The 25811-nt window shown below is 39.8% G+C and overlaps 3 protein-coding genes across 9 annotated transcripts in view; 2 read left to right on the top strand and 1 right to left on the bottom strand.

Annotated features, from left to right (window-relative positions):
* Positions 1-1515, bottom strand: part of dnajc17 (DnaJ (Hsp40) homolog, subfamily C, member 17) — a 30922-nt gene extending 29407 nt beyond the window's left edge. Inside the window, exon 1 of the mRNA XM_010776102.1 lies at positions 1293-1515. Coding sequence (XP_010774404.1) covers positions 1293-1373 — 81 coding nt within the window. The 5' untranslated portion in view covers positions 1374-1515. The remainder of the gene's footprint in view (positions 1-1292) is intronic.
* Positions 1516-5440: 3925 nt separating this feature from the next.
* Positions 5441-20281, top strand: inf2 (inverted formin 2). Of its 7 annotated transcripts, XM_010776104.1 has the most exons (23): positions 5446-5665; positions 9846-10247; positions 10858-10973; positions 11173-11332; positions 12887-12920; positions 13156-13297; positions 13470-13602; positions 13838-14470; positions 15054-15199; positions 15303-15364; positions 15448-15550; positions 15638-15723; positions 15830-15930; positions 16041-16111; positions 16197-16304; positions 16392-16462; positions 16554-16674; positions 16770-16934; positions 17182-17284; positions 17370-17522; positions 17822-18640; positions 18962-19015; positions 19729-20281. In XM_010776104.1, the coding sequence occupies exons 2-22, from the start codon at positions 9851-9853 to the stop codon at positions 19012-19014; spliced, it is 3777 nt and encodes a 1258-aa protein (XP_010774406.1). In that variant the 5' UTR covers positions 5446-5665; positions 9846-9850; the 3' UTR covers position 19015; positions 19729-20281. The 7 variants fall into 7 exon arrangements, with proteins under 7 accessions (XP_010774412.1, XP_010774410.1, XP_010774411.1 ...); XM_010776106.1 differs by lacking the exon at positions 18962-19015; XM_010776108.1 differs by lacking the exons at positions 18962-19015; positions 19729-20281 and having other exon boundaries at positions 5442-5665; positions 17393-17522; positions 17822-17915.
* A 966-nt stretch (positions 20282-21247) lies between these two features.
* Positions 21248-25523, top strand: adss1 (adenylosuccinate synthase 1). Its single transcript, XM_010776111.1, has 13 exons — positions 21248-21501; positions 22479-22581; positions 22666-22728; positions 22824-22874; positions 22972-23038; positions 23161-23268; positions 23350-23431; positions 23522-23648; positions 23759-23913; positions 24451-24575; positions 24746-24843; positions 24953-25102; positions 25348-25523. The coding sequence occupies exons 1-13, from the start codon at positions 21313-21315 to the stop codon at positions 25398-25400; spliced, it is 1371 nt and encodes a 456-aa protein (XP_010774413.1). The 5' UTR covers positions 21248-21312; the 3' UTR covers positions 25401-25523.
* Positions 25524-25811: the final 288 nt, after the last annotated feature.

Consider the following 25811-nt stretch of genomic DNA (forward strand, 5'->3'; position numbering starts at 1 on the left):
CCCACACACACACACACACACACACACACACACACACACACACACACACACACACACACACACACACACACACACACACACACACACACACCATCTTTATGTATTTTAGAATCTCAGTCCTACCCAAGCCACAATCGTTAACTTCCTCTACAAAAATCCTGTGGACTTAAAAATCTGTTAAAATTGTCACTTCCTGCCTCCATTTTGCCACAATTTTAATTTTCCTTTGGGCTTGTGGATTTAAGATACTGAATACTGTGAGAGAAAGAAAGTCTTAGGGTAAAAGCAGGTTTTAGTCATTTAGAAGAGTTAAATCAAAATCCATGCATGCACAAAATGTAATTCAGGCAAAATGTGGTTTGTAGTGTGCAAGTAATCAACATATCTAGCCTGTGACCTAAGATTTTCATTGTCATAACTACACTGTAGCTATGTAGGTATGACTAATAAAAGCCTTGAACCTTGTCTTATAAATGCTTCCTGTAGTATTACAACATGTTACTAGGCCTCATCAGATGTAATTCATTAGTTGAGCTTTAAATTAAGAATAAATTAAGTAGTCAGACCCAAAAAAATTAATGGAATCTCATGTCCATGTTATTTGTAAATGTTCCAAACTAACACAATTCGTTTATTATTCGATGTGTCATTGAGATGATAAACTCATAGGACGTCTCCCTAATCTGTGCAATGTTGTAGTTGACTTTTATTTATTGAATTTGATATTTCAAAAACCAAACTATTAAACAGTGAAAATAGCTTGTAGATGAACACAATTTCCCAAATAGTTGCAGCCCTAGAATGTAAATCCACCTCTCATTCAAAATGCACCTCATGCGGTTGTTGTATTACATTTCGATACCAAATAATACTGTTGTAACGTCGCTACCAAGTGGCCTTTACGAGTATGACACTTCTGCGATTCAAGTCTTTTGCTACTTGAGGTCTCATTTAACCTACAATTTCAGTCATCGCTTCACTTACCTGGTGTTTCACTTTAAAGAAGAAAATACTATTTTATGTTACGTTAGTACACATGCATGGGAAATATAACCACAGACCCACAGTTACAAGCTGCATGGTAACTAGAAGCTAAAATAGCCTTCTGAAGTGAAATGCAGCACACGTACAGTCTGTTCTTGTGCAAGTAAAAACGCGTTTTACATGTAATGTTAGCCAGCACTCGGATAAACGTTCTACCGAAAGGACATCCTCCAGACTGGTATGCATCTGATCTAAAGTAACGTATGTCTATCTAGCTAATTAGCTTAACAGCTAGCTTACATACATACCTCTTTTGGTGTAGCAGTGATGTCAATTCCGAGTAAACCATAAAGGTCCATCTTTAGGATATCCTTAGCCATTTTCGACATTTTCACAAATAAAAAAACAGTATCAACACAGAAAAATAAGATATTTTAACACAATGCTAACGTTTGGCTAATTCAGGGGTTTGTTGTTGTCCTCGTTCCCGGCAGCGTGCGGTTGACGTCTTTAACCTTTCAACTGGGATGTGCACTGCATCCTGGGAATTGTAGTTTTTGCTCTGCTGTGCTCTGTTCTGCATTGCTGTTGATATTTTGTGCATTTTTACCATATCATTTACATTGAAAAATAGGTTGTATAAGTCCTAACCTTTTTGACTTGTGTTGTATTTGTTTTGGCTGCTAACAAGTGATAAAATAGGCAGGTATTACTTTCAATTTATTCCAGGTGTTTAATGTTTACTTTTTACACTAGCCTTGTCTATTTGTTTCACTTCTGTCATTAAAGATCCAGTCAGCATTTTTTATCATAATAGCTACATTTTTGCTTTATTTATGGCCCTAATTAAGTCTATCAATTTGTTGAACTGCATTGTGTTTCTCAACCACTATATGTTTTATGTCAACACATTCTATACAACCCTATTGACTTTTGAGGTTTGGAGTAAAAACTAAACTAAATTATGTATTGGCTGTTTTCTTTCACATAAACACAGGTACATAAGTGTATGCATGTTAAATAAGTGGACTAAATAAATGTTATTTATGAATAAAACATGCTCAGTTGCACTCCACCCTGGTGCGTTTAGAGTGCTCTCTGTTGGACAAATGATGAAACAGCAACACTTTCTTTAAAGTTATCTCAAGTTCTTTCCTGTAGCCTAAACTATGTATTATGTACTACAATTATGTATTGCAAGTCTGCCAACATAAACACACATTCTTATATATCTTTGATAATAATCACTTTATAACAGCAGCCTGTGTCAGGCTCCACAGGATATTGGAAAAGTTTACACCTTTGTTGTTTTTGTTCGGGACTGCTGGGATCCACCTTTGTTTACATTTGAATCATGGTGAAGTCTGCTATTAGCCTACTTAATTTATCCCGACAACACCTTGTATCAATTTTAAAATATAAACAGAAAACTCTACTGTGGGGATGTCTTCACCCAGGACAATTTCATCTGGGTATTTTAGTTGTTGTAGCCATATTTTAAAATGTTGTGCTTTTAAGGGACACTTTTAGTTTGTAGGCTAGTGTGGTGTATGAACCATTAACTCTTGAGGGGTCCGTTAGGATATATAGTATAAAAAGTAATATCATTTACCTCTGAACTGTAGAGGAGTAGAAGTGCACAGTAAAGTATTTGAGTAAGGGGACTTAGTTACTTTACACCTCTGGTATTTACACACTACTTCAAAGTAATCGTTTAAACTGTTGGAAAGCAGATAACTTGTGGAAATGATTTTAAACTGTTGTGGAGTAGAAGTACACAGTAGCATGAAATGGAAAGTACAAGTATCTCAAACATTGTACTTAAGTACTTGAGTAAATCTACTTAGTTACTTCCCACCTCTGGTTATCTGCTGCGCTGGTAGCTCTGGGAGGGAAAAACATTTTTTGACCGTTGGTGCTCGCCTCATCCTAATGTTCGGCCTAGATGTAACAACATTCATAATTAAGTCAATGTAACACCCTTTTCACCCCGGTTACACTTTTAATTTGCCTTGTACGATGGGCGCTGTAAGTGATGAAAGTGGGGGATGTTGGCTTATCAGCATAGCATATAGCATCTGGTGCTAGCTGCTCTAACGGATAAGAAGAAGATGTTTCTACAACAAGGGTTTAGGCTGAGAGGCTCAGTGAGGTAAAGGACTCTGAGTGTTTAGATAGCCTAGTTAACTCAGTTATCTCAGTGGGTCTCAAACATTTTGATCACAATTTATGTAAACAAATATTTCTAAGGCACTCTTTTATAATTATTGGGATAAACAGCTTTGAAATAATTTCAATGTATACTAGGCTACATTAGACCAAAAATATCGTTTAAAACTGGAGAGATAAAAAAATATGCATAAATAAATGTTATCTAGGTCAAATAAGATATGAATGAACAACAAAAATAAAATAGGCCTAAGTTACATGTATTTGTTATTGGCTATGGTAGGTTATTGGTTATGTTCACATAATTATTTGATTATTAAAATGTAAACCAATCTTTTATAAAAATGTGATTAAAGGTTATGTACTTACATGCTGTTTGCAAACTACCACTTCAGGGTATCTAAAAAAAAATTGCCTCTTCTCAAAATGTTCATCCTAAGGAGCTGTTTGACCACCTTGGCAAAACACAAAACTAAATCCTATAATCACTGACACACCCTCATAGAGATCCATGTGGTAAAAGGTTTTGGAAGAGTCAATTTGTGCTTTAATTTGTGAATGTGTGTACAGGAAAATACATGGAAATATTATTGGCTTTCACTTTTAAGGCTAGTTCGAGCTTGATTACATGATCCTGTTTAACTAGCCAAGCAAGAAAGTTGTTGACTTTGATGAGAGCATGATATTTGCTCAATAGCTTTGTTGTACTGATGAAACAAAGCAGGCTCGTGGGTGGCCATTATTTCCATGAAAATGCATACCACTGCATATTCTTTGGTGTTGTAATTTGAATCGATGCTGCTGATTTCTCAGTGGTCTTCCTGATATAGCCAAATGTTCCTCTGGACAAACAAAAGATGACACTATGGCAATAGGAATCTAAAGTGGCTCAACAATACAATTAAATTATAGCTACGCTTTCTCTGGAGCAGTCAGACTCTAGCTAAATAGCATTGCTTAGTCACCAGGTAAATGACAAAACGGTACGCCTACTACAGTAATTGAAATTCTCAACATACTTACAGATCCAAACAAAATTACTATTGTAGACATTGTAGATTGTCTTTCTATCTCTGTGCTCTATGTGTTGGTATGTCTTTGCTGTATGCAACTATTGGCCTATACCTCTTTATTCCCTTCTATCAATAAAGTAATGTCGCAAAACGTGCTTTGGGAAAGATTACACAATTCTTAAACCCTGAAGCCATGTAAAAAAATCATGTAGGAAAGATATGGCCTACAGATGTCTCCAGATTGTGTCTCGATCCTGGATTCAAATTTAAACACTCAACTAGCCTACATTAACTCAAAAGTAAGTTTTAATAGGTTGAACTCTGGGCATTTTGGACGATGCTAGAGTCTGGGGAACCCTAGTTAACTTCCCTCCAGCAGGGAGGCCAGATCCAGCTGATGGGATGGTGTGGGGGTGGAGGGCCCACAACCACTGGCTGCATAACAAACAGCTTCAAGTCAGAAAACGGCAAGCACAATAATACCGGGAAACACGGAAGTTTGCCTTCAAAACAAAATACTGATTTAAAACACTGTTGAGTTTGAATAAGTTATGAAACTTTTTTTAAATTTTGTATTAAACTGCTTAGATATTAGTTTAACGCTCCAGCCGTTATGTTCAGTTTGATGATGCTGTTAGTAACCCATTAACGTTAGCAGTTTCAACCGAAATTGTTACAGATTTGTGAGCAAGGAGTAACCAAGTGAACAGGCTTATTTAGATAACTACCCAAATACTGTGGTTGGAGCATCTGAAGGTAATCCATTTTAATTACTTTTGGCGTAATTGAGATGTTAAACGGTCATTATTTGTTGGACTACTGCTTAGTTAGCCATACAAGCGTTAGCAGTTGAAAGCTAACATGTTGCTAATTCTGTCACTTCTGTTTGGCTAATTCTGGTTTTATGTGGTTACATTTTGTTTATTTTGTCGACTCAAACTTTATGTTTACTTTATTGATTACAATGTTATTGCTACAATAATAGCTGTTCATGAGTTCACTTTAACTTAGTTATTACTTTTATTTGGTATTTTATTGAGATCTGTAGGACTAGTCTACACAAACTGACATTTAGGCCAGTTCTTGAAAATATATTACGTTTGTCAAACAATTACTAACATATTTTTGGGGCGTTTTATTGTAACCACACTTATTATACAGTTTGTATTCACAATACCCACTTCAGCCGCTCTGGCTTTTTATTCTGAAAGTTTTGAGCGGATGTCATCCTCGGTAATGTTGCTGTTTTTGTGACACCGTCAGACTCTCACTCAAGTGAATGAAGCGCAAGGGCTGTAAGGATTTGAAAAAACGGTGCCATCTGCAAAACAACACGGGGTAGGATCTGCCACACAGTGCCTCATTTTTCATGGGTCCATGTTTCATTTTTTTGGCAGAAAATAACAGGTTGTCCGGATGACTGCAAAGCGCTTCCCCATCTGAGACACATCAGAGGACGCAATTCTTCAAGTGTCTTCATATTTATGGAATAAAACCAGGTAAGGTGTCATAGGTTATCTATAACGATTCAATAAGGAATAAGGATGTGTCATGTGTTGAAGTAATAACCACTATTATTGTGTTTTTCTGGTGAATTTTACTCGCCACTGTAATGTGACTGGTCCCGTTATACCCCATGGTATGTGGGGGGAAATCGCAGCGCAAAGTAATGATGTTGCACCGTTAATGTCGCTATTTAAGGACCGTTTGTTTATCATATTAAGCAAAGGATCAATACAGGTTGACACACTGGCAATTGTTTTCTGGTCTGTGTCAGTCTTGTCGATCCACCCTGGAGGTGGGGATCGACTGTTCCCTCTGAACCTCCTTGCCTCGGACAGAATAAAGAGGAAGACGGCAGTGAGGAAAAAACCTGTCTTGCCAAAATCCACATGAACTAAGAATGCCAGTTTTAAAGCTGTGTATTGGACCATATGAGCTGTCAATGTCCACGTTTTTTTTTTATTTTTTTACATTTGAACAGGTTAAATCAATCATACAATTGCTTAAGGTTTCTACAGAAAGTCTAGGAATAAAATAAACTAAAACTAAAAGATACATTTAACTCCAAAATGTGCTTGTAGACTTTGCAGGCATTTCAGTCACTCTCTTAAATAGCAAAGAGTGGAAGAGAGGAGGATCAGGATATTTGTTAAACGACTACCAGATGTTGTTATAATCCTTCTGTCAAGTATCAGACTTTATGGCATGAATTAATGGGGAATAATTATCTATTATGCAATACTAAGCCACATATTTGACATGTATTAACACATACTGTTCCATGAAATCTAACATTATTATTATTTCAGGGCTCAAAGGTACAGTCTACATCTTATATAATATGTATACCCATCAATTATCTCCAATCTATGTGTATTTTAGTGGAAGGGAACAGAATGAGGTAATTTCTTAACTGGTCCATGATATTTTAGTAATCCACACTCGATTAGTAAATTCACACATTTATTTTTGCCGAGTTGCTCAGAACATTTGCAGTAAAAATGAACCATGTCTGCAAGCGTTGCATATGTCTGAGGAAATAAATCAGTGGACATATTTTTCAGAAGGTTGATGCTGTACAGTGGCAGTGGGCTGTGTGTGGGCGGTTTAACCGAAGGACAGATGAGTAGGTTCTTCCTGGATGCGGTGAATCAGCCTGCTATTAGTGCTCCATGTGGGAGAGCTGGCAGACGAGGTCGGCGATTGAAAGTTGTTGATATGTTGGGAGTGCTCAAAAGAATGTGTTTTTTTTTTCATTATAGTTGAGCTTTGACACAGCTTGACATGAAGCCTAGATCTCTGAAAATATCCCTCTAATTAGAAACAAATCATCATCCTAGGAATGAAACGGACATTTCAAAAGAGGAACAGGAGCTGTCACACCCCCCATGTTTATCTCAAGCCAAATTTCCTGTCCTAGGATTGTCCTTTCCTTCCTCATGAAAACTCCCTGTGCCATACGGGGGAGTACAGTTCATACACACACCGTTTCATTGGAAGTGACTTACTCACACTTCTGAATCTGCAAGGCGTGACTCGATTTCACCAAAACTCAGTAGTTTCAAAATGTTCTTGACTTTCCCACGAAATTCTCCAGATTGCAATCATCAACTTGTAACTTTCGCTTCCTGGTCACACTGAGAATGAGAGCCAAATGTAACAAATCGGAAAGTGTTTAACTTGTTTTCTGGGCACAACCCTTATTAGCTTGAAAGGGGGCAGGGAGCCGTCCATCCATTTTGTGGACAATGAACACTGGCTCTTTGAAGAGTATTGTGAAGGCCTGTTGTAAAACATCATTGTCCGCCTGCTTGCTGCCACGGTAACACTCACACTGGCAGCAGGACTGAAAATGCTGCAGTCAGAGAGCCGACAAATGCTGTGCCAAAATATGTGTGCAATGAAAAAAAGCCTCATTGTACCTTGACTCTGTGGAGTGAATCCAATTTGTCGGATTTTTCTCGAGTCATTACTTTGCTAAATTACAAGTATAAATACTAATCTGTGGGAGTATTTGCTAATGATTTGAGTGACCACTGTGTTGTAGCCACAATTAGGGACACAAAAGTCCAAAAGGCTAAACCTCGCATTGTCATAAAGAGAGACACAAAACATTTTGTGGAGCAGGGTTTTGTACATGATCTGTTTGGTTTTGATTGGGGTAAAATCGATCTGTGTGCTGATGTTGAAACTGCATGTTCTTATTTTTATCTTGGTTTTATGGAAATTATGGATAGACATGCACCCCTGCGTACATTTAGAGTGAAGGGACGTCTAGTCTCCTACATGAGAGAAACAAGGCCTGGGCAAAGGCTAGGAAATCAGGCTCAGAGGTAGAATGGCTGCGATTTAGGCGGTTGCCTGTTACAAATACCTTAGTATCTGGCTTGATGATGGTCTCACTTTTAAACTTCAGGCCAATAACCTGCTTTAAAAGCTGAGGGTTAGACTAGGTTTCTTTTTCAGAAACAAGTCCTGTTTCTCATTTGAAGCCAGGAAAATGCTAGTCACTGTGACCTTTTGACCTGTGCTGGACTATGGTGATTTGTTGTATATGAATGCACCTGCCTATTACCTGAACAAGTTAGATGCCGCCTATCACAGCGCACTGAGATTTGTCACAAATTGTAAAGCACTTAAACATGAGATTTTTCACAAATTGTAAAGCACTTAAACATCACTGTACCCTGTATGCCAAGGCAGGTTTGCCATCACTTACTGTACGGCAGCTCAGTCATTGGTACATGTTTATTTATAAAGCTTTGTTGGGTAAACTCCCGTATTATATCTGCTCTCTGATAACACAGAGAGTTGCAAGCAGCTATTGTCTGAGATCGCATGATGTAGATGATGTTAGATGTGCCAAGAGCAAGGACTGTCTTAGGTAAGACAGCTTTTATGTGCGCAGCTCCACTTACTTGGAACAATCTTCAGCTAGAATTTAAACTGAGCAATCTCATTCCTCTGCGTATTTTTAAAGCTAGGCTAAATGAAATGCTCTTTGATACTATGGGTACTTGTACATGTCGATAACTATGTAAATGTAGCCTGTAAATATAATGTATGATGTCCTTTATTGTTTTATGTTGTTTTATGTTTCATGTGGAACCTATTTGCTGCAGGTCTCCCTTGAAAAAGAGATCTATGATCTCAATGGGACCAATCTGGTTAAATAAAGGTTAGAAATTAAATGAAATTACCTCTAGAGAGAAATGCCAATCGGATTTCTACTGTGTTTAGTTTACTGTGCAAAAAAGCTTCCCGAGTAGGGCCTTACATTGTCTCTAGATGATAAAATAGAGGATGACTAATAATTCTTTCCTCAGTGAACAGAGCAATGTGTTTGTTAACACTCCTCACTCAATGCCTCCTCTGTATATCTTATGTTTGCCAAGTGTGAAATCAACAACAGGGGACAGAAGAAACACTCCTGTTTGTTCTTTTATTCTTGACCACCTAATATCACAACTCCAGCACAGAGAGAAAGTCTTTTTAGACTTTTGGAGAAAGTTTTCCTGATTATTTTGCCGGAACCTTCAGGCTGTTGATTTCATAAGAGTGTGGGAACATGTTTATACTAGTACAATGCTTTTGGTGTAGAAAGTATTTAGACGCTTGGTAAAGGAGGAGGCTGTGCTCTGAGGTTATAACACTAAAGGGCCCTTGTCTGATGTCTGATCAATGTGGGCATTCATGTCAATGTCCTTCATGTTGATGTGATGTTGTGAAAGGTTTCTCCTGCACAGTTCTTTGCCTTGTGCATATTTTCCAATGTTTATACTCCAGCAGGGAGCTTGAAAATACATTTATTTTTACAGTAAATTGCAATAGGCACTGACCAGACAATGATGAGCCAGGCTCTTTCTAACAGGATTAAATAGGAATGTTTGGCAGAGCTGTGGTGACTGGACTGCTGACATATCTTTTACTCATCTACAAAAATGCAGAGTTATCCTTTCCTATTCTGCTTCCCTTCTGATAACGTCCTGTATTGGCCTGCTTCCTCTAGTTTGGATAACAACGATGACACTGTAAAACTGGACAAAATCCCTTGGATATGGGTTGCAAATACATGCCATCTGCATTCCAAAACCTTTTAAGAAATAATAAAAAATGGTCTCTTGTCATCTGCACACATTGAAAAAAACGGTGAACATTCCCTTCTGTCCTCCACAGCCATCATGTCGGGGAAGTCAGATGGGAAGATGAAGTGGGCGGCTGTCAGGGGTCGCCTGGGCTCCTCGCAGGACTCAGATACCCAGCAGGAGGCCAACCTGGAGAGCGCTGACCCAGAACTGTGCATCCGCTTGCTGCAAGTCCCCACCGTGGTCAACTACTCAGGGCTGAGGAGGCGCCTGGAGGGCAGCGACCAAACATGGATGATCCAGTTCCTGGAGCTCAGCGGGCTGGATCTCCTCCTGGAGGCCCTGGATCGGCTCTCGGGGCGGGGGTGTTCTCGCATTGCCGATGCCCTTCTGCAGCTCACCTGTGTCAACTGCGTCCGGGCTGTCATGAACTCCTCTGCAGGGATCCACTTCATCATAGACAACGAGGGATACATCCGGAAGCTCTCCCAAGGTTGACCATACACCTCATTTTGTTAAAAAAATTATCATCTACCGTACTCCAAGAGTGGCCCAAAAATATTTTAAAGTATACTTACAATTTAGTCAAAAATATTTTCAAAAGATATTCATTTTTGGGATGCTGCATTTGATTTTAAATATTATGTAATGGGTCATAACTCACTGTGCTGAGCTTTTTCCAATTTTCCAGTCAATTCCTCTTTATGCACAGAGATGAATCATCAAGTGTTGCTTAAAAAATCCCTAAAAATGTAATATCACAGTGAGTCATGAATATTGGATTCCCCCCCCTCAGACACTTACAATGAAAAACACATGTGTATCTTCTCTTTTCTTTTTTCTTCACTATTATCTGTAAAGCGTCTTTGAGCACCTGTAAAAGCGCTAACAAATTAAATCTATTATTATTATTATTATCTACTATACAACGCAACATCCCCAGGGGGCAAAGTTCAACTATAGTTGCCTAAAGATCTGTGAAACAAAGCATCCTGCTCGGGACTACACTACAAGAGGGGAGATAGGGGCTTTCTCAAAGACAAACTGATGAAAAATACAAGAGCTTGAACTGTATTGATGTGTGTGATCATGCTGCTCCACAGCTTTGGACACTTCCAACACCATGGTGAAGAAGCAGGTGTTTGATCTTCTTGCTGCCCTGAGCGTGTTCTCTGCAGACGGCCATCGCCTGGCTCTGGATGCCCTGGATCACTACAAGGTAAGTAAATGAACATGAAAAAGTCCTACTACCAACTTTCTTAAGTTATTTGTATTTACCTCACATGATACCACATCACCACTCTGAATGATAAATACCTAAACAGTGCCCTCTAGTGGTGGGTTGGATGCACAGGCATTATAATCCTGTGGAATCACATTGTTCCTCAGTGAAGTGGATGATTGATTTCTCCCTTCAGGGCGTGAAGACGCAGCAGTATCGCTTCAGTGTGATCATGAATGAGCTGCAGGCCACAGATAACGTACCTTACATGGTAACGCTCCTCAGTGTCATCAACGCCCTCATCTTCGGCACAGATGACCTCAGGCAGAGGGATAAGATGAGAAAGCAGTTCATTGGTAGGTTCTCCATTCAGCTGCTATTTAAGCCGATATACCTCTAGACAGACAATCAGGCCAGATACATTTTTTGGGGCTATTTTGCTTCCATAACATGTTTTATGCAGACCAGTGAAAGCCCCCAAAATACACATTATGATGTTGAGGTTAGTACACTTTATTTACGTCCGTAGATTTATCCAATTCACCAAAATATAGCAGATAATGCCTAGTTTGCATAAACAAACATAACATTTCAGAAGACTTGTAATACAAAACATTTTTTCCCCGTAAGTAATCGAATGGGGAAGTTTCATTGTGATATCTACATTGTTTACCCTTTTGACCTGTAGTGTCTTGGAAAATGCATGGGATTTTATAATCCTTCTAATTTTATAATGTCCGGCTGTTATCTCTATTTAAAAAATGTTTTTAGACTCTGAGCCATACATCTCCACTTCATTAACACTAACATATACCAGACTAGTTTATTTTTGATGTTTTCTCTATGGAGGGATTGGTTCATATGTCATTCCGGGCCTGATAATTCTTACTGGGCCAGTGAGATTAAACTAATTCCCTCTGTTAAAAAAACGTTTGGCTCTAAAATCGCAACAAATAAAACAAGAATCCTGAAAGTGGCTTTATCCAATGTTTACTTTTCTGATAGTGTATTCAAACAAGCACATATTTAAGGAAAATGCCTCATTTGCATATTTATACATAACGTTTTAGAAAACTTGTAATATAAAAAGAACATTCATAGTGAATGAAATCATGTTTGGAAGTTCCATGGTGAACCTGATGTTTAAAATGTCACCCTATTCACCTGTCTCCCTAACATTACCTTGAGGTCCCACCATGAGTAATTCTCACTGTGGTGAACTGCAACAGTGTCTCCCCTCGGTGCAGAGAGTGAATGCAGATGGGAAAGCAGGCCATCAGCAGGATCTCTATTACAAATATCTCTGTCACTGGGACGGCCTAAGAATAGGCCTAATGGCCTCATTCTCATTTGGAAGAAAAAAAAGTGTCAAAAATCATTGTGCATTCATGCATTTTACACCAATAATAGTAGCTATCAAAAGTTATATTTCAAGAAAATTGTACAACTATTACATTGATAAAATCACACAGAGATAATGTGATATTTGATGATAACTTTTGAATGAAACTCCCTACCAGTCCATGCATTTTTAATTGGGGATTATTCTTTCTTATTGCCTTTTGAGTCTATTCCAAGCATGTACTGGTCACAAACTTTTTTTCTATCAATACAATAAGGTACTTAACTGCCAAAAATCAACTGAGTCAAGATAGCTTGACCAATATTTCTTACTTTCAGTTATATAAACCCTCCTAAATGCAATACAATGCAACCTAGCACCTTTGACCAATCAGCACTTTGTTGGGCCACTCCTCTTTTGTGATTGCTCACCTGTGACTTCCTACCAATTGCCCCAAAACCAGCATATGTGGATTGCTGTGTGAGAGACTGTGGAGATAAGCTTCCTTAAAAAAACATGATGATTGAGTGTTGTGGTACTCAGAACTGTGTTTCATGTTGTGTCGCAGGTCTTCAGTTACTTGATGTTCTGCCAAAGTTAAGGTGAGTCTTCCATCTTTTTGTTCCCATTAGTTTTTTTCATGTTTAGACTTTACTGCTGATTTATGCAACAAATGAATTCTGAGCTTTAAAGGTCTTTTTTAAAATTCCATTACCATTGAGTGTTAAATGGTGCTTTTATAACTGATGTTGCCATTTGTGTCGATTAGTGACAGTCATTTGCGGCCCTTGTGCTGAAGTGTTCTCCTGCAGTGATGTGTATGTGTGTTGTGTGCAGGGAGGAGGAGGATGAAGACTTAATTATTCAATGGGAAGCTTTTGAAGAGGCAATGTCTGAAGATGAGGAGGAGCTGCTGAGGGTCTATGGGGGTATCGACATGAGTGATCACCTGGAGGTGTTCACTACTCTCTTTAACAAGGTAAGAGCAGACTGTCTCTCTGCTAGTTGTTATAGTTGTTGCAAAAAGGATATAATGTCTGATTAAACTGTTTCATCAGGTCTTTGTGGCGCTAGCACACATTGTTAGACTTAAATGTGTAAACAGGACATGCTGTCTTAATTTGTTTGTATGCATGTGCTGATGTGTGCAGGTTAGCAGCACCCCAGCCTCCATGCAGCTGCTGTCCATCCTGCAGACGCTGCTGTTGCTCGGGCCGGACCACTCTGACATCTGGCAGGCTCTGGAGTCCATCACTAACAGAGCCATACTGCTGGCCCAGGACTGTGAGTCAGCACTAAAGCAGCAATTCATTCACTTTCAGGTCAGATCTCTGGAGAGGCTAATGGCTATAGCTAATGGCCTCCTCAGCTATCCATGTGTGAAGGGGAGTGATTACCCAGGATATGGATCATAGCAATGAAATACATGCAGATGTTGACTGGATGACTAAAAGCGTTTTGTTTTATAGAGAAGTACTGAAATTGGGTTCCTCTGTGTGTGTTTGGATTTGTGCCGCAGCTCATATGGAGTCCTCTGAGAAGATCATGCAGCGGCTGCTGTTCTCCAAGGGCAAGAGCTGCAGGGGTCAGCACGAGCTGGACGGGCAGCTCGGGAGGGCGGATAAGGGGGTCCAGACTGACGCAGATAGTGGGGATGAAGAGAAGTCAGAGAAAAGCTTAACATCCTCTCAGAAACCACTGTGTGCCTCTGCTCCACGTCCTCTTCTAACCCCAAGTATGCTCCAACCTTCTAACCAGTGCCCACCTCCTCCTCCACCACTACCTGGGGGGTTTGGTGGACCCCCACCACCTCCGCCTTTGCCTGGAATTCCACCACCACCGCCACTGCCTGGTGGTCTCGGTATACCTCCTCCGCCACCTCCCTTACCTGGCATGGGTGGTGGCCCACCACCACCACCTCCATTACCTGGTATGGGTTGCGGCCCACCACCACCACCTCCATTACCTGGTATGGGTTGCGGCCCACCACCACCACCTCCATTACCTGGCATGCCAGCTCCTCCGCCTCCCCCCGGCATGATAGTAGCTCAGGGTAGTCAGTCCCTGGGGTCCGCTGCCCCCACCAAGGCCCACCGATGCCCCACCCTGAGGATGAAAAAGCTCAACTGGCAGAAACTGCGTGCGGTTACGGGTGAGTGGATCAAACTTTCAGATGCTTCTGTAATTAGTCTTTTGAGGTCATAAGGGCAGCAGGCCCTCGCTCAATCTGATTTAAAGAATGTGGTGCCACTTACATATCCTAAATCTCTTATCTTAAATGTTTTCCTCAATATGTCAAGATCGGATATATTATCACAACTTTTAGAACTTTTTTTTTGTTGTTTTAAACAGAACAGCATTATGGGAAATGTGTGTGATGCTTTTGATAGAACGCATATGACTCCAGAATAGTTGATGGGGATGGAGCATTGATTTTAACATAATATAGCTGCTATGATTAGTCGATTGAACGAAAATAATGGTTATCTATTGTGATTACTGATTTTATTTTTAAGTAATTTTTGTTGCAAAATGACAGAAATTACTATATTTTAAGTTTTAGAGCTGACATATAAAGACATCACTACTGACTGAAAATGTTGGATGAACAAAAATGTGGGTGTTTTTGAGAGATGGCCCACTTTTAGATCAGCCATGGTAGGATGTTTATACAAAATGGAACCACATGAGCTCATTACAGCTTCCTCTCTTCCTGCACACACACACACACACAGATGGTCACTCCATGTGGGCCACGGTTCAGGGTGAGCCTTCTTCTAGGGAGCCGAACTACAGCAGTATCGAGCAGCTGTTCAGTTTCCCGGTGACCGAGAACAAAGACAAGGGGGCAGCTGCTCCTGTCAAGAAGGAGCCTAAAGAGGTGTGCTTGGTCAACACTCGACACGGCTCGAAACAACAAACGCCAGATTATCAAAGCTGAACAATCAATATTCCTTTTTAACTTGTCTTTTCTTTCCTATCAGATAACATTCATTGATCCAAAGAAAAACTTGAATTTGAACATATTCCTAAAGCAGTTCAAATGGTAAGATTTGACATGTTTTGCAGTTTTTTTTAAATGCATAATATTTCATATAAAATACAATATTTGTAATCTTCTTTGTCCAGCAAAAATGAGGACTTTGTAGCCATGATTCAGAATGGGGACCGTACTAAGTTTGACGTAGAGGTGCTGAAACAGCTTGTGAAGCTCCTACCAGAGAGCCATGAGGTTTGTACTCTTTACCTATTCTCCATCATTACCTAGAGATTTGTTTTTGCAAACCTGTCTGAATCACTGTCTTGATCTTTCACGCAGATTGAAAATTTGAAGTCCTTTCAAGGCGACAAAGAAAAGTTGGCAAATGTTGACCGATTCTACACCTCCCTTCTCACTGTTAACTGGTAATTATTTGTCACGCCGGTTCTGATTTCACTGTTGATAAAGTGCATGCTTGATATTTCATAACTTGGCTCCTTGTTTGCTTTGCTTTCTGGCTCTTTTCCCCAGTTATCAGTTGAGGATTGAGTGCATGTTGTTATGTGAGGAGATTTCATCAGTGTTGGATATGCTCAAACCTAGAGCCAAGCTGGTGGCGGAGGCCTGCCAGTGTAAGTAAACCCAAGGCCCTTCACAGCTTGTAACATGCATGTAGTTTTCATTTTATTTCAAGATGTAATTTCCCTATTTTCAAATTAACGCAATGTAACCAATATCTTAGCCCTGAGAACTAGCACGCTCATGCCCAGTTTCTGCAAGCTCATCCTGGACGTTGGGAATTTTCTCAATTATGTAAGAAGCTCTTTTTTGAATACATTTTATTTAAGCTTATATTTAGACAGAGCTTTCATTTTTTCATTCATCCATCTACTTTCAGGGAAGTCACACAGGGAACGCTGCAGGGTTCAAGATCAGCTCTCTGCTCAAACTCACAGAGACCAAGGCCAACAAGAGCCGCATTACGCTGCTTCATCACATCCTGGAGGTACACAAAGTAGCTCACAGCTAACATTTCTTTATCTCAGTTGGGATCTTGTTTGATTGCTTACTTCGTGTTTGTTTTTTTTGGAAGGAAGCAGAGGTGAACCACCCAGAGCTGTTGGCGCTGCCAGATGATATAGAGATCTGTGAAAAAGCAGCAGGGTATGTAAACCTTTCACATATACTTTCGCTGAGGTTTTTCCTTTTTTTCCTTTTAAATTGCTCCTAAGTGGATGAGATACTTTATCCACAGAATTAGTCTGGAATCTGTTCAGTCAGAAGCCAGTGCCTTACTAAAACGTCTGAATGAGACGGCTAAGAAGGTCTCCAACTCTGACGAAGAGGTGAAGGAGCAGTACGGAAACATTCTTCAGGTATGATCATTATTTTTTCTTTGGCTACAAATGGAGCCAAATGTGATAACTTGTGGGAGCTGTTCATATAACTCTATCCATTCCCTCATCTGCAGGAAAGTCTGGAGGCATGTCAGGACTTGACCGAAACATTAACGGAGACTGAGAAGACAAAGAGTGAGCTGGCTCTCTACTTATGTGAAGATGTCAACCAGCTGTCGCTTGAGGAACTCTTCGGAGCCATCAAAACTTTCCGAGGACTTTTCCTCAAGGCACTAAAGGTCAGTGAAGATACTTTGTTGATGTTGTTCATGATATGACTCTCTGTGATTAAACCCTTATAGTCGTTTAAACACTGAATGTTTTCGTTGTGTAGTTTTAAAACCAGGTCCCAGTCAAGCCTTCCTATTGGATAAGTGGGGAGTGTTTTCTTTGGGATGAATAAATTGAAAATGTTCATATATTACTCTGTCCAAATTATACGAAGACAAATCGCTAAGTGACAAATCCTCACTTTCATGATAACAGGAAAACAAATCCAGACGAGAGCTGGCAGCCAAGGCGGAGAAGAGGAAGAAGCAGCTGGCAGATGAAGAGTCCAAGAGACAGAAGGGAGAGAATGGAAAAATCAGTAAGTTGTGAAGAGGCCTGCTTTCTTTCACTGTGTACTACAAAATACCTTAAGTAAAGCCCTCTTTTTACCTCTCGGTTACCAGTCAAGAAAGGCTTTGTGCCGCAGGACGACGACTGCATCATCGATCACCTCCTGGCGGATATCAGAAAAGGTTTCAGCCTCAGAAAGACCAGGCCAAGGTGCGATACGGAAAGCCTCCCTTCTAGTGAAATTCGTAGGGATACCCTCCCATCTGGTAAGGACAAGAGACTGTGGCCTCCATCCGCAGTTCCTAGCTCCGCTCCCGAGCCACTTTACTGCGAGCCACAACACAGCCTTGCCGCTTTACCTTTGCTTTTTTATTTGCGCTTTCTGCCACCTTGATAAGCTATAGCTCCTTCGATTAGTTGCTTTGTCGATCTATATTAGCGGTTGTTTGCATGGAGAGCATTTTATTTTCATGCAGCGTTTGCACATATTAAGACATCACCACACTTATAAGATAATATTGGTTTTAAGCTTCACCATCAAATACTGCTTACTTCTCCCTCTCAGGGTCAAGTGTGAAGCCTGTCGAAAAAAAAGCCGCAGAACTAGCCGTCACCTTCGCTCCCTCCAAACCTCCGCCAGAGGGTCCACGGCCCCAGACAAGCGGAGTGAACGGCTTCCTCAGCCCGTCAGAAGAGACTCCTCCAGCACCTCAGGGTGCAGTTCAAGACGGACCAGCTGCACCTCCCAAGGCACCCCCAGGAGAACCGGCCATGATGAAGCAGGCACCCCCGGTAAGACCTGCGTCGCTGCAGGGTGGGCTACACCCACAGGGATCCGCAGTGTCTTCACGAGATACGATGCAACCTCAGCCTCAGGTTGAAGCGGAACATCAACCATGTTTCCCCACAAATGGCTTCTCACCGGATTCCTCCGAGGCTAGCGTCCTCAGCCCGACTTCCCTCTCCGATTCTGACCTGCTAGAAGCTGTGTTGGATGGCACGCCCAGCCTGGCGTCTGAGAAGATGATTCCCGAAGAGCCAGTGGATGTTAAAGTAGATATTCATATGAAGGAAGGTCCTTTACCGAATGCTAACAATGTGCCGAGTAGTGAGAGAAACACAACGGGAGATGAAGAAGGAGAAATTAGTAATAAAATAAGCCATTTAGCAGAGACTGTAGGACAAGAGAAGGGGCGAGAAGAGAGGAAGTGCATTATTGTGAAAACGTCTGTGACTACACTCAGTGAGGGCATCGAGGACTTTGATGTTCCCGATGGACTGGTGTCACCAGATCTGCCGTCAGTGTCTGAAGCACTGCCTCCATCCCCTAAGCCCGAACCAAAGAGAAAGAGGAGCTTCTTTAAACCAAACAAAAAGAATCCAGGTAACCTCTCCATTACATTTAATAAAACGCATGTTGGGAACGCTAGTCTCTTGATGCCTATTAAAGGGAAATTCATATTTGTTGTGTTTTTATTGCATTTAACATTTTATATTTTATGTATGGGCTATGTTACTGTGTATTCCTAAGCATTTTATTAAAGACTATGCAGTGTGCAGAAAATGTTCTTTAATACTCTGTTTTCCATTCTGAAACACAAATGTATTTCTTTTTTAGTCTTTGTATTTGTATTAACAAAAACATTTCCCAAATTGGGATCAATAAAGTACCATCTTATCTTATCTTATCTTATCTTATCTTAAGGTAACAGGGAGAAAGGACACACTAAACATAAAAAAGACTGTGTGTTGCAGTGAGGTAGGTCAAATCGATGGGATGGCAAACTGTAAGCAGAAACATCATCCTAATGAAAACACTCGCCGTCGAAACGTTGTCCCAAATAACACGTCATTTGTTGGTCTAACTGGAATCTGGATTTCATTTTTCTCTGTTGTTCAGCTTTTAACACCGGCTCTCTTTAACACTTTTTTACAATTCAGTTATCAAGCAAGAATAATGTGGGTAATTTTAACAATCATAACTCACAAACAACAAACTAAACCAAAAAGTTTAATTTTGTACAGAAAGTAATCCTCTTTATTATTGAATTTTAGCATCAGTTTTCTGATTTCAAACCGCCTCGCAGTGTGTGTGACGTCATAGTGGACCAAGTTACTTCATGAAAGTTGCCACTTTTGTGTCTATCCTTCCATATTTTCTTGTCCATTCCTCAAATCTGCAACTGGGATTGTTCATCGTACTAACGTGTTCTGGTGTGCTTCCTGTAACGTGTGCTTTCTGAATTGGCTTTTTATGATGGTTGCTGTATGTAAATGCATAAAAAAAAGTTTTTGCCACTCTAAAAAACAAATGAAATATTTAACATTTTTAAAGCAATAGGCTTGTTTTTTGCCAGGTGTATTTTAAAGCAATATTTGTTTCCCCCTTTTGTAAATATAAACATTTTATTAAAGCTTTTTAATTGGATATATTTTGATTCCATTTATTCATTTTAGTCTTTGTTTCCATAGGTTACTCCAGAAAAAGAAAATCGAGAGGAAAGAGAAAATGTTAATATCGCACAGGAGTTGTGAACTGGAAGGACTACAATACTATTAGTTTGTGAAACTACATGAGCATTGACTCCTTGAAGAGGATGCAGAAGTCTTCCTTTTGCAATGATTTGTTTTACATGACCAAGAAGAGTAAACACATCTTAAGGCTGGGATTTCCGAACATGGATCTCCAAATGTCTCTTTATGTAAATAGTTGTGGAATTTGTGTGTGAGTGTTTTTGATTCTGATCTATTGAAAAAAAGTGGCTTTATATGTTTTGTACAATTGTTGTAATATGAAGTGAATGTGTTTTTGCATTACGCTCTATTACCTTTTCAGCACCTTATAAAGAAAGATGCAGTGTTGTTGGTGCAAGATATTTAATTTAACTAATCAAAACAAAACTTCTTGAATGTCTTAATTTCTATGTATATTATCCAGATGATCTCTAACAGGAAAATATAAGGATATTTAATGGATTGTGAATTGTGTTGTTAAATATATTTTAATAAAAGTGAATTTACTGTTCATCTGTTTGTGTTGAATATAGTCTTATAAGAATACACTGGACAAGACACACCTCTTTTTTATTCATCAGTTTTTATTTTATAGTATTTTTTTAATGATTCAGCAGTTACTTCTTGTTCTATTAGTACTCTGGAAATATAGGACACTCTTGTTGGGGGGATTTTAGTGCTTGATATCTTTATGAAAATTTAGCAGTGTCATTTCCTTTCAATATTTTGCATATCATAGTACCTTATAACTCAAAATCAATGCAGAACTGTACTGTTTGACTGCACTTGACAAGTAGGACACGTCCTATAGTATTTGGATGCTTTTTCTGTTTTATATGAACTTTATGAAACTCAGCGGTTTCCAATTGAAAAGCTTAATTTCAATTGCTTCCATTTCCTGTCAAATTATGACTACAAATACATGCAAAATGGTTGTTCTACACATGACAAGATCACAACTCTTTACAGAGTTATAGTTTTCTTTCAATTGTATTTGACTAAATTGCCCATTTCTATACAGATGCTATAGCAGAAGCCCTACAATACAATAAAGAGGTGGGTCCTATTTGTATTGTATATATATATATATCATATATATAATAACTAATGTTCTCTAAGAAAAAACCTGTTGTGGTTAGCTCTAATTGCTGGCCCATGGTGAGCTAACCATTCACTGACTGCATACAGTAGGCTGAACTGAAGCTATGTAGTGAATATCCATTAAAGTATCAAACAGAACAAACTCATTTCTTCAAACCCATCCTCAAAGTTGACCCAAATATAATCAATAAGAAAGCCCTCATGTGCAGGCTGCATAAAACATGTTATAAATGTTTTTTAATAAGTGAATCCACTTCCATTCATCCCCTGTGCTGTGTTGAGGCTATTTTGTCGTTGCAGTCCTGGAGACAAGTCGGTCGCGCGCTGCCACGCACTGCGTCTGCCTCTGACATCACCGACTATGAAGTTACACATATGGGAATGCCACTCTTGGAGCCAGCTTAGTCTTCTTGAGAACGGCTGGCCCTCGCTACCGCCGTCATGTCGCTAACCTGGTCGGCGAAAGACCACAAAAACATGAATCAAGCCGCAGCGACCGGACACAAGCGTTCGCGCAACGACACGGGGAACAAAGCGACTGTGGTGCTCGGTGCGCAGTGGGGAGACGAGGGCAAAGGGAAGGTGGTCGATTTGCTGGCGACTGAAGCTGATCTCGTCTGCAGATGTCAGGTAAATGCCTCTTTGATTCGTGATTTCGTGATAAGCCTTAGCAGGGGCGTGTCAATGTATTATCACTGTAAGACATTTTTCATTTAAAATGACATGCTGTTACTAACTTGCAACCTGTTAAAGCGCAACAGGTGCAAAAACACTTGTTCCTCTGTGATATGGGAAATGTTTTAGAGAATAATTGAAGCCATAGCACGTAGCCTTATTGATTATTACAATAAACCATATTGAGACTGTGCTGTGGTTTCATAATTGCACTCAGTGACGTAAGAACTAGGGAACTGTCTGTGGCCATATACGTATTTCAAGGTATTTTACAAATGCCAAATTAGTTTTGGCATTTGTAAACTCAGTTATTTATCATTTTTAGCACATGTAAATATCTATCAAGTTGAATTAACTCCACCTTGTGTACAGTTGCTCTGACTGTCTCATTCACTTGATCACAAAGAGATTGAATTTGAGATGCCATCATGTCCTAATAAAAACAACTTCACCAGGTCAGTTTCTGTCACATAGTAATCATAACCCCGTAAACAGAAATCAAAGGTCACTCATGCATTGTAAAACAAGGGGAAATCTGCAAAACAGTTGCTGTGTTGTACTTTCTCCACTGATAGGAACAGCACCCTGTGTTCTGGAGGCTTGATAGCCCCACCCAATGGGCAAGAGAGAGGTCACATTCTCAGGGTGGCTTGATATGTGAGAAGGCCAGGATTTAGCCAGGGGGAAATTAGAGCAGTTGGATCCACCAACAACAGCCAAGTCTGTTAAAATAGGTGCTGGGAAAGAGAACTGGCAAGAGGGTGGCTTATCACCGTCTCAAGAAAATAAGACGAGACGTGTGTATGTGGCTGGATTTTCTGTGGGGGTCCTGGGTGTTAACGCCACACTGTATTTGATTAGATCCTCTCCTTAACATTGACAGTATTCAGTATCACACCATGATACAGTGTGTACCCTGCATTTATTTATAGGGTGGCAACAATGCAGGACACACGGTGGTGGTGGACGGCAAGGAGTATGACTTCCACCTTCTCCCCAGTGGAATTATCAACACCAAAAGCATATCACTCATCGGTAATGGCTTTATATATTCAGCTCTTTTGAGACAGCATTGTTAAAAAATATTATTGTCTTCATATTCCTGTCCTCTTCTTTTAGGCAATGGAGTGGTCATTCATCTACCCGGCCTGTTTGAGGAAGGCGATAAAAATGACAAGAAAGGTATTTTAAAAGGAAATGCAATTCGCACATAATGCCCCAGTGTAAATTCAGACTAGTGTATACTCACATAAACGTCACTTCTATTCTCTTACCAGGTCTGAAAGGCTGGGAGAAGAGACTTATTGTCTCAGACAGAGCTCACATTGGTAGGTTCAGTATGTCATGGAGGTTTACATTATTCAAATAAGCATGAATCATATTTCATTGGGACTTTTTAATGACTTGTCTGCTGTCCCTCCCCAGTGTTTGATTTCCACCAGGTTGTTGATGGCATACAGGAAAATGAAAGACAAGCAACAGAAGGAAAGAAGTAAGGATTTGGGAGAACTGCCGACATTTTGGCCAAAGATAATCTGCCATAGTACACCACAATCAGAATAAGCAATATTAATTCCATTCATTTTTACACAACTTCCTGTTCCATAATAACAGCATTGGAACAACCAAGAAGGGCATTGGACCTGCATACTCCAGCAAAGCATCTCGCACCGGCCTGCGCGTATGTGACCTCCTGGGAGACTTTAAGGACTTCTCCATGAGGTATGTTACAAGGGAAACTTCCAAAAACACCAAGACCAATACTGTAATTGTGACATGTTTGACGATTTTGTTTCCTTTCAGATTTAAGAACCTCGTCCACCAGCATCAATCCATGTATCCATCCTTGAAAGTTGACGTTGATGACCAACTGAAAAAACTCAAGGTAGACATTGAAGCTAAATACTACAAAAGAGATAAGTCATCGTCATTTCTTCCATTAACGAAAACGTTTATGTTTCCTTCTTTACTGTAGGAATACGGTGAGAGATTGCGGCCGATGGTGAGAGACGGGGTCTATTACATGTATGAAGCTCTTCACGGATCCCCAAAGAAGATTTTGGTTGAAGGGGCGAACGCTGCGCTCCTCGACATTGATTTTGGTAGGGCCAGAAGATATAATATAGATTGTAGTTTATGTTATTTGTAGCTTTTTGAAATGTGTTTTTCCAGTGGATCTGAGTTAGTGAAATAGAGAATTTTTTTCTCTTAGGCACATATCCTTTTGTGACATCATCAAACTGCACTGTGGGCGGGGCTTGCACTGGTCTTGGCATCCCTCCGCTGAATATTGGGGATGTGTACGGTGTATCAAAGGCCTACACCACTAGAGTGGGAATCGGAGCATTCCCCACCGAACAACTCAACGTAAGAGCTCCATGTTGCACAGGGAAGTCTGTAGAACTACTGGGTTAGATGTTCTCACATGTATGTGCTTTCTTGGCCTTCATATTGTATGAATAGACACATGGCATGTTATGTAACTCCCTCATATTGAGCTTGACATTTACAGTTTGTTTGTGGCTGACACACAGATAGCAGGGCTGGTGGAGGGGCCCGCACTGGCAGAGTGCAGCTGTCACATTTTGTGAGAGACGGGCTCAAACGCTCTTTACTTCTCATGCAGGTCAAATGTTCATAGGGATAAATTTAGGGCCAAAGATATATTTACTGTTTGAGCTCGGATAATATTACTTGTCACGGGAGCTGACCGCACAGACATAGGTCAAGAAGATTACATTTACTCTCCCCAGCCTGTGTGAAGTTTTATTGTACTTAGCTGTGTTTGTAACTTGTGTAAAGATTGCATATATTTAGGTTTTTGTAAAAGTATTACATGTCTGACATGCTTTCAATTCATTATTATTAAAGTCATGTTTATTTTTCCTGTTCGTCGTACTGTAGGCAGAAGGAGAACTCCTGCAGACGAGGGGGCACGAGGTGGGTGTGACCACAGGAAGGAAGCGGCGTTGCGGCTGGTTGGATCTTGTTATCGTCAGATACGCTCACATGATCAATGGCTTCAGCGCGTGAGTGGCTAGAAAAGTTGAGCCAAATCAGCAGTTTTTTGTGTTCGAATATTGAAGCAGATTTACCATACATGAGCACATTTAGATTACTCCTGCATACATCGTATTATAGTAATAATAAGCGGCACATTTAAAAAAAATGTTCCTATTGCTTGTCACCTGTCCAACAGCATTGCTTTGACAAAACTTGACATTCTGGACGTGCTGGATGAAATTAAAGTGGGAGTCGCCTACAAACTCAATGGAAAAAGAATTCCGCATTTCCCAGGTAATTAACAAAATAAACCATTTATAGAATAAGAACCACCAATCTGCTTTGTTAATGATATGAATCATGTGTGTAAATATTAATAGTAATTGATCTCTTTTAATTATAGCGAACATGGACGTTTTGCAAAAAGTGGAGGTTGAGTATGAGACTTTCCCTGGGTGGAAGACGGACACGTCTGCAGCCAGGAAGTGGAACGACCTCCCGGCCAAGGCACAGAACTACATCCGCTTCATTGAAAACCACATTGGAGTTCCCAGTATGTTTCACACAAATTAACAAATTTGCATATCTTCTTTTTTTTCTTTGCAGAGCACACACATACATATTAAAGAATGCAGAAAAGTATTGGCAACACAACTCCCGAAGGCCCCCAGATTAAATAAATACTAATGCAGAAACTACATAATATCTGTTAGGTGGCACTGTTGGAAATTCCCAACATGGATATTATTGGCTTTTATAATTTATCCTCTTTCTTTCTATTTATTTTTCTCTCTTTAGTCAAGTGGGTTGGTGTTGGAAAGTCCAGGGAGTGCATGATCCAGATGTTCTGAAGTGGAAACCTTCATCCCCCTTGATGGAAGCAAAGAAGATGTGGCATCTTTTCATCAACTAAACTGATTTTCTCCTCAGTAGTAAATAAAAAAACATTGTTTAAACTGTTTGTTCTTCAAATATTACAATTGCATTTATTTATAATGTATGTGTCAATGTATTGCTGTACTGGCAATTTAATAAGTACAAATGTTTTTGGAATCATTGGAATATAATAAACATGATAACTCAATGCAAAAGTCCATAAACCATACACTGTAAGAGTTGTATGTATTATGATAGTGTTGATGATTAAGACGGTTAATAATTAAATGAATGAAATATCACACACTAATTTAAGCCATTACTTGAGGGAAATATATACATTTTTCACACTTTTGTTTTCCTTAAAAAGTTATTCATCTTGTCTT

The sequence above is a fragment of the Notothenia coriiceps genome, unplaced genomic scaffold, assembly GCF_000735185.1.
Source record: "Notothenia coriiceps isolate Sejong01 unplaced genomic scaffold, NC01 NC01_scaffold00016717, whole genome shotgun sequence".
NCBI classification, from domain to species: Eukaryota; Metazoa; Chordata; class Actinopteri; order Perciformes; family Nototheniidae; genus Notothenia; species Notothenia coriiceps.

What these genes read in the sequence shown, in the direction of transcription:
- adss1 (XM_010776111.1), top strand. Translation starts at nt 21,313, where the DNA reads ATGTCGCTAACCTGGTCGGCGAAAGACCACAAAAACATGAATCAAGCC. An exon ending in ATCTCGTCTGCAGATGTCAG is followed by an intron (nt 21,502 to 22,478) that starts GTAAATGCCTCT and finishes ATTTATTTATAG; the next exon opens with GGTGGCAACAATGCAGGACA. An exon ending in TTTAAGGACTTCTCCATGAG is followed by an intron (nt 23,269 to 23,349) that starts GTATGTTACAAG and finishes GTTTCCTTTCAG; the next exon opens with ATTTAAGAACCTCGTCCACC.
- inf2 (XM_010776103.1), top strand. Translation starts at nt 9,851, where the DNA reads ATGTCGGGGAAGTCAGATGGGAAGATGAAGTGGGCGGCTGTCAGGGGT. An exon ending in ATGCCCTGGATCACTACAAG is followed by an intron (nt 10,974 to 11,172) that starts GTAAGTAAATGA and finishes TTCTCCCTTCAG; the next exon opens with GGCGTGAAGACGCAGCAGTA. An exon ending in GAAACTGCGTGCGGTTACGG is followed by an intron (nt 14,471 to 15,053) that starts GTGAGTGGATCA and finishes ACACACACACAG; the next exon opens with ATGGTCACTCCATGTGGGCC.